At 39.9% G+C, this 9158-nt stretch overlaps 1 protein-coding gene across 1 annotated transcript in view; it reads left to right on the plus strand.

The window, feature by feature from the left end:
• LOC107699145 (neurexin-1a-like) overlaps nt 1–9158 on the plus strand; it is a 162232-nt gene that overhangs the window by 81419 nt on the left and 71655 nt on the right. Inside the window, exons 11-12 of the mRNA XM_016500329.1 lie at nt 2825–2947; nt 7817–8198. Of these exons, the coding sequence (XP_016355815.1) occupies nt 2825–2947; nt 7817–8198 (505 nt within the window). The remainder of the gene's footprint in view (nt 1–2824; nt 2948–7816; nt 8199–9158) is intronic.

Here is a 9158-nt window from a genome sequence, read left to right on the forward strand (position 1 = left end):
GTTAACGAAATTAAAAATGCTAATAGCTTTATATAAATTTGGCCTATTGTAATGAGACTGGTCTTAATAGATTCCTTTGGTCATGCTAAGAACATTGATAACAAATATATTTATGATAATATATTTATACACATATATACATATATATATATATATATATATATATATATTTGGACATTTTCACTTAGGGGTGTACTCACTTTTGTGGCCAGCGGTTTAGACATTAATGGCTGTGTGTTGAGTTATTTTGTTATACAAGCTGTACACTCACTAACTTTACATTGTAGCAAAGTGTCATTTCTTCAGTGTTGTCACATGAAAAGATATAATAAAATATTTACAAAAATGGCTCTGTCACGATCTCCAGCTGGAGTGCCCATGAACTCCACCAGAGGGCACTCCACCCCTGACTCTTGCCACTCTCACAGACTACATTTGCCATAATCCTTTGCCGGACTCATCATAACTGATTGCATTCACCTGTGTCTTGTTACCTCCATCAGTCTCATCCTATTTATAGCCTGGTTTTTCACTCATTCATTGCTTAGTATTGTTAGCCTCTAGCGTGTCCTAGTTCCCGTGTTTCCTGTGTTCTTAGTTCCTTGTTGCCTTGCCTTGTTTTGACCATGGACTGTACCTTGTTTTTGATTGTTTACTGCCTGCCCTGACCTTCGCCTGTTTATTAGATTACTCTCTCGCCCTGGATTGTACCTGTTTGCTGTTGTTTGACCCTGCCTGTTTTGACCACTCTTTGGAATAAAGCTCGCGTTTGGATCCTCAACTCTGTTGTCACGCCTCCTACGTTACACTTACGTTATGGGGTGAGCTTCTTATTGAGCTTCTATTGGTGCATGGCTACAACAGAAACGAGATAGGAGTGTGTCTCACTTCAGCTTTTTTTTTTTTTCCTGAACAGCATCTCTTGGTGCAGAGGCATAGCCCAACAAATCAATGACCATGCTTTAGTGAACAAACCCAGATAAATAATAGAACAAGGATGCCTGCTTTGCTGATGTAGAACAATTCAGTAGAATGTTTGTGTTTGGCCCTTGTAATTTGAGATTAAGCATGTTAAGCTTTTCTAATGTACATGCCAAATAAACAAGTTTTGACAACAAATCTGGATCTGTAAAGTGGTGGGAGATGATGCAGTGTGTAAACCTAAAAGCCACTTCTAAAACCTTGAGGCCCATGTTTTTACCTACCATTGCACCTGCACCATTAGTACATATACCAACACAATTATTCCATGAAAGTCCTTTCTCTTTTATTTCATGTCCCGCTTGGTGAAAATGTCACTGCCCGTACAAGTCCACTCCAACACTGAGAAGAAGAGCTTTCCATTTTTCATTTCCATTTCTGGTGGTGGTTGAGGAGAGACCCCCCCCACATGATTGTTAAGCACTTTGGGTGTATAACAATACACAATAAAGCACTATATAAATGCATCATTCATTCATTTCCATTTATCCAATCAATCATCCTATCAATCAATTGTCTCTTAATGTCTTATCGTGTGTATGGCAAGCTACTGTCATTTGACAATGGGACATTAAAAAAAGCGAACTATTTTCTCACCATGCATGGCAAGACACATAGCCACAGCAGTGAGCTTTATCGGTGTTCCACAGATTGTCTGTGGTCTTTTGGACTATGCTATTAAATATGACACCGCATAAGATTTCTCCAGAGCATTAGCAGTAATTTTTGTTTGTTGTGTATTTTTCATAATGTAATTCCTTCTCCTTTTGGTGAAAAAAAGTCTATGGGTTTTCAACACAAGTAGGAAGCTGTGTTTTCAGATGTCTTTGCATTTTTCTAGGCTTCATACTTTCATGGGCATGCACTTCTGAACAGATCACACATGGGGAATGGTGTACTTTGTTAAAAATGGAGCAGAGGTCCTCAAACCTTCTCCTGGAGACCCACTGCCCTGAAGAGCTTAGCACCAACCCTAATCAAACACACCTTTCGATGAAAATTGCAGGCAGGTGTGTTAGAGCAGGTTGGAACTAATAGCAGAATAGTGGGTCTGGGTCCAGGAGCAGGGTTGAAGACTTATGTAGTAGAGCAAGTAAATCCATACTTTATGAATTCTTCTTGATGTTATGTTGTTTCCTACACTGGTCAGACAAGGTCATGCTCTTAAGTTTAGTAGAAGTACATGGTTCAGATGACTCCGGCAGGCTGTCCAAAACTTTTTATGCATTTTGTCCATTAATTTACACAACAGGGAAATTTTGAGTGTCCTGAAGATGCAAACTTTTGAAAACAGGTTTCAAAGTGCAAAAAAAATACTGTTATATAAATATATATTATTATATTTATTACATATATATTATATATATATATATATAGAGAGAGATATACTGCATATTATATGATCATATATATATATATATATATATATATATATATATATATATTCTGTAAATATCAGATAACACTGCACTAGGTAGAGGGTCTACTAGCCCCAAAAGTCGGGAAAAAAAAACAACTTTTACCATATTTTCCACTATACCATGAATGCACTTTGAATTGTGTCAGCCAGATATATACTGTAAATCTGTCTTTCTGTTGTGTTAAATTCATAAAGGATTTTAAATCAGTTACACTAAAGAGTAATTCAGAAAATGTAGGTCTCTCTTTAATATGTGGATTTATTTCTTGTGACAATATTATTAATACTGTTTTTAATGTTCACTATCTTGAGGGCATTTTTGTGATATCATTATTAAATGGAACGGTTGTCCACCTGTGTTCTTTAGAGCATGTTCTTTTGCTTTTTTGACTGTGTTTAACTGTGATCTGGGCTGGCCCACAGGCAAGGGACCTGAGACCATATTTGCTGGTCAGAATCTGAATGATAATGAGTGGCACACGGTGCGAGTGAGCAGGAGAGGAAAGAGTCTGAAGCTGTCGTTGGATGATTTGCCCACTGTGGAAGGTATGCTCCTGTTTCTGTTCTTTTGCTTTACATGAAATTAGAAACTTAATAAATGCACTAATAATGCATGCAACCTGAAAAAAGTATCCTCCTTGACTTTTTACCCTTACAGAAAAAAACACATGAACTTCACATGTGCAATCACATTAAAATCACATGAGAAATATGTGAAACACGTGTGAAACTCATGTGAAACATATATGAAACACACATGAAACATGTGATTACATATTGTCCACGTGTCCACATTTGTTCACATGTGATTACATGGGTATCACACATTTACACCATGAAATGTTCCAAATCATATGTTTCATATGAGTTTCACATGTTTAACATATTTAATATTTGATTTTAATGTGATTGCACATGTGAAGTTCATGTGGGGTTTCTGTAAGGGTAGAAATTGTGTAATTGTATGTAATTTTAACAAAAACATTTACATCATTCTCCATTCCTTTCTCTTGTTTCATATATTTAAGTATCACATATAAGGAACATAATAACCATTATATAAATATATGTAAATATGTGAATTATATAAATTCCCTTATACGGGTTTCTTACACTGTAATAATTCACACTAATTCACATGACACATAGTTTATGTGTTATGTTCTGATTGGTTGTTTTGGTCATGTGTCACATTTTCTCATTGGTTCGTTGTCTGATTGTTCACACGTGTTGCTTGTTAGCTCTTCCCTCTTGTTCCCATTGTTTTTGTCTAGCTTTGTTCTGTGTAACCTGCTGTTAGGTGAGTTTGTCTCAAGGTCATGCCAAGTCAAGTATCTGTTTATCTTGTATTTGTTAATGTTTTTGGACTCAAATAAACTGCATTTGGGTTCTTTACGCTTGCCTTCAGTGGATAATGTTACAGAAAGCTAGACCAACAATGAACCCAGCAGATACTCTCCTTAGTTTGAGCCAGGGGACTCATCCCCTTCAGGATTACATGGCAGAGTTTTGTGAGTTATGTTATGTTGTGGACTTTAACGTTGTTGCACTAATAGGCATCTTTCATAATGGCCTGAATGATTTGTTAAATTATCTAATGCCTGACAGCAACAGCTCAGAAACTTGAGGAATATATTGACTATGCCTTGTTGGTGAGTGGTTACTCATATACTGTGGGTATTGTGGACAAGGAGCCCCACAATCCCACAGTACTCCCACGCCAGAGCCTCATCACGTAATGGCCAACACAGAGGAGTCCTCAGCCATCATGGCCGGCATGACTTCCACGCAAGAGACAAGTCACGTCAGGGCTGCTCAGGCAACATTTACTCATGTTGTGGCCTTGCCAGAGTCTGCTCACCTCCGGGCCATCCAAGTCTGGAGATTTTTTGGGGGGGCAGGGCTGTAGTACCCAAGACGGACGAGACTTATTGCCAATGTCATGGATTCACATTTAAGGTCAGTGCAAGCAGTGACCAGCCCTAGTCTGGTGGCCTCAAGTCCAGTGTTCCCAGAGATTAACCCTCTGACAACAGTGCTTCCTGTGATGGCAGCTGCCATCTTATGTGTTTGGGCCTCACAAACTTCTCCAGAGGTGACAGCAACCACCACAGCTTTTCCAGAGGCAATGGTGACTGCTACAGCTCCTCCAGTGGCGACGGCGACTGCCACAGCTCTTTCTCATCTCTCTGCCAGCCATGTCAAGGCTAAGGAGGTCATCCATAAAAAATGTATGGACCAAGTCACGGCCACAGGGGCTGTCCATTAGCATTTTTTTGCCCAAAGTTATGGCCACAAACTGACCAGGCCCCATGTCACGGCCACGGAGGCTGTTCACAAACTCATTAATTGCCTGTCATGTCACAGTCACACAGGCCATTTATGAACTCTATGCCTGCTATGTCATGGCCCCGGATGCCGTTCCCAAACTCTTCCTACTCTGTCACAGCCAGGTCATCCATCCATATCTATGCTCCGCCATGGCCTCCTGACCTGTGGTGGTCTTCTGCCCCATCGCGGTGGCTTTCTACTCAGTCACCATGGTCTCCTGCACCACCAGCTCCACCCTGGTTGCATGCTCTGCCCTGGTCACCTGCGCCACGGGCTTTAGCTTGGTCTCCAGCTCCGTCTTGGTCGCCTGCTCTGCTGGCTCTTCCCTGGTCACCGGCTCTAACGTGGTCTCCAGCTCTGCCCTGGTTCCCTGATCCTTCATGGTTGCTCCACGGTCCAGGCTCGCCATGGTCCATGGTCTCCGCCATTGCTCTATGGTCCATGGTCTCCACCACTGCTCCACAGTCCAGTCCTTCCACCATGCCATGATCCAGGTCCAGTTCCCCTTGATGCTCCTGGCCCACCATCCCTCCCCCATGATCGCCTCTACTCCACCACCCTCCTGGAATTTTTTATTTATGTTGGTTTTTGGTGAGTGTCTTGTTTGGGCATCTGGAGCCATCCTTAGGGGGGATATGTTATGTTGGTTTTGTTCTTGTTTAGGTTTTCATGTATTTTATTTTGTAATTCTCTGTCATGGTTCCTTTTCTCATGTGTTTCCTTGCTCCGCATGTGTTCCTGCCATGTGCTTCTCTAGATTATGTGTCATTTTCTGATTGGTTGTTTTGTCATGTGTCCCGTTTTCTCATTGGTTCATTGCCGGATTGTTCACAGGTGTTACTTGTTAGCTCATTAGTTTCTGTGGATTTATAGCCCTCTTCTTCCCATTGTCTTTGTCTAGCTTTGTTCTATGTAACCAGCTGTTAGGTGAGTTTGTCTCATGGTCACGCCAAGTCAAGTCTCTGTCTTGTATTTTTTAATGTTTTTGGACTTGGGTTCTTTACGTTTGCCTTCATTGGATTATGTTACACACTGCTGCAACAAATGACCAACAAACAAGGTCATTGGATTATTGTGTTCACCTGCTTGGTGTTTGTTGGACAGTTAGACAGAGTAATTTCCATCATACCAATGAAATTAACTCTAACTGAAACAATCCCAGGTGCCAACCAAAATCACCCTTGCAATACACAACATGACTTTTAAAATCTGAACAGATTTAAAAAACTGAACAGATACAGAAAAAAAACTGGGCATCATACACTAAATGGCTGAAGGCTTGAATACACTACATGACTTTTGCCCAGATTTTTGGACGAGTCTGTCTGGACGAGTCAATGCTAGTTGCTGAATATCAGAGCTGGTTCTCAGATATTGGGCAGTCAAAGGCAACAGATTTTGCAGACATTTGGAGAGTGTATGATGGGCACAGACACAGATTTTTTAGCTTCAGACTATTATTCCATCCAGTCAGAGGATATCAAACATGTGTGATATTTTGAGCTGATGTTAGGACACACATTGTTTTCATTTGTATTGCTTCTCATAGCAATGAGCCACATGCTTCTGTGTGAGTTTGTTGCATTCAGAATGACCTGAAAGTTGATAGTGTAAAAGCTCACACTACTGGACTTTCAAGTCTTTACAAACACAACACTTGCAGAAGCATGCAGTTTGTTGCTATAAAAGATGCATGACAATATAAAATAATCCCCTATAGACTGCAAATTTTGGTCAGGAAGTCAGGAAGTGTATCCCAGTTGCCGTGTTTTAGCGCGTTGTTAGAGCATCCACAATGGGAGACACATATTCAGACTATTTAAGTAGTTGGGCATTGGGCATTTGCATCATTTTGTGCTGTTGTAATATTATGTTTTGTTGTGATTAATCTCATATATGGAGCATCAGGTTGAGTTAATTAATCATCTACCAAACTGCTTCAGATTACTCATGTTCTTCTTCAGCTTCAGCTCATGCAGTTCAAATAGCAATGCCCTACATTATAATTGGATTATTTGAAGAAAAAAAACATTATATTAATTGTAGATTTCTTTTTTAAAATATTGATAATGCATTATTAATAATCTGCAGGGCTGTTCTTTCATTGTCATATTTTCGTGAAGAATTTAATTAGCATTGGTTTATTTCATCTGAAAATCCTTTACCTAATTTGGTGTTCCCTGTTAAAGGGGTCATATGATGCGATTTCAATTTTTCCTTTCTCTTTGAAGTGTTACAAGCTCTTGGTGCATAAAGAAGATGTGTAAAGTTGCAAAGACTAAAGTCTCAAATCCAAAAGGATATTCTTTATAAAAGTTAAGAGTCAACCACGCCTAGCAAAAAACGGCTCGTTCTAACACGCCCCCACATGTCTAGGTCACGATGTGGGAAGATTTGCATAACGCCGCCCAAATGTTCACAGTAATTGCTTGTAAATCTTTCATTATGATATATTATCTCCAAATCTTGGATTTGATCTTTTTATCAACTTGTTTTCTTTCAATTAGCACAGGTTTTGTATTTCTTTGTGGAACCGATCAATCGTAGACCTCACTGATCTGAGCTTATGCTCCTCAGTTTTTGAGTAAAAAAAGCATTATTTGTGGATAATTTTGGAAATGTTCAGAAACTGAGGTGTGTAAGCTCAGGTCAATGAAGCCTACAATCAATTAGTTCCAAAAGGAAATAAAAAACCTGTGTTAATTAAAGTTAATTATTAGTATTTTGGGGAAAAGAAAATCCTCTCCGTGTCAAAATGACTGGAGCAGAAAATGACTGGATTAATTGACAACATAAATTGATCTCATGCGCGTGGAATGAAACCAAGTCCATTTGGAATTTATCTTCCAAACTTTCTGGCTGGAAAACACCTATTAAAACATATATTAGTGTGGAGTAACACTGTATTATCATCTGTTACTGTCTGCTCTGTGAATGTGGAGGAGCTGCCTGACTGCTGACTCCAACACAGAGAGCAGACAAGAGGACAGGCCTAGTTGGAGTTTGTTTAGACAATGTGAACTGGCATTTTAATGATCCACATGAAATAAACCTTTCATTTTTCTCAACACTGCCATGAAACAGGAGAGATATCAGGTGACCACACACAGCTGGAGTTTCATAACATAGAGACAGGGATCATTACAGAGAAACGCTACCTGCCCATCACGCCCTCCAACTTCATTGGGCATCTCCAGAGCCTGACATTTAACGGCAAGCCATACATCGACCTCTGCATAAATGGAGACATAGACTACTGCGAAGTCAATGCCATGATTGGATTTAAGAACATCATTGCAGATCCAGTGACCTTCAAGTCCTGCACAAGCTATCTGTCTCTGAGCACACTGCAGGCATACTACTCCATGGACCTGTTCTTCCAGTTCAAGACCACCTCATCAGACGGGCTCATCCTGTTCAACAGTGGAGATGGAAATGACTTCATAGCTGTAGAGCTGGTTAAGGGGTACGTTATGGAGAGACAGACATGATCATTACTAGTGCTGTGTTCAAAATATCGATACGACGATGTATCGTCACAGAGATTTGACGATACGAGTATCGATACAGCTGGCCCTGTATCGATATTGTGGCACGTGTGCAGCAGTGGACCGCGCTTAATTTGTTTAAAATTTTACAACGTTTAAAATGGAGTAGAAAAGTGCGAGGTTTCTAAAAAAGAATGACTAGAGCATATATAGGCTACAACAAGGTTTAATCTGGCCGCAGAGGAACACAACGGGGTTGCCTGATATAAAGAGACGTAATCCCCGAAACAGAGCTTTACACTTGCGCAATACGGAAATATCTGCTAAATGTGCTACTTATCGTTGTCAACCGGGCAACCCTGTGCACGAGCTCTCTCTCCACTGTGGATAAACGCGCTTGCTTTCTGAAAACACCGCTTAGCTTGCAGTTTAGCGATCTCCACTTCAATATTCTGTTCTCAGAAAAGTGTAATTATTCATCGAGTGTTCATTTATGAGAGAGAGAGGCTGTGTTATGTATGAATTACCACCGTTTTGCCGCGTTTCTCAATTAACAGTGAAGCTGTGGCATTAATTCCTTTAGAAACAATGATGTTACCAGCTCCTTGTTGAGAAAGATAATGTAGCTCTTGAGCGATTAAGCTATTTAGTTGATAAAACTGCGGGGCAGCGCTAAAAAGTTTGTTCCTGAATGTCTGAGTTCGGCCGCAGCGTGATCAGCGCATTAGTTTAGAACTCTTCTAATTTTTATTTTTTTCTATCATAGAGAGTGTGTTAATTTGTGCAATGATAACCTACCAGAAATGTAAATGATTTTTTTTATATATTAGAATGAGTACATTAAAATATAAATTTATTAGAACGAGTACATTATTTATGGGCTTAAAAACAAGATGCAAACAATCAGAATATTGTACCTGGTGGGGAGTGCACAATGT

This window comes from Sinocyclocheilus anshuiensis, unplaced genomic scaffold (assembly GCF_001515605.1).
Source record: "Sinocyclocheilus anshuiensis isolate Anshui unplaced genomic scaffold, SAMN03320099.WGS_v1.1 scaffold166, whole genome shotgun sequence".
Classification (NCBI taxonomy): Eukaryota; Metazoa; Chordata; class Actinopteri; order Cypriniformes; family Cyprinidae; genus Sinocyclocheilus; species Sinocyclocheilus anshuiensis.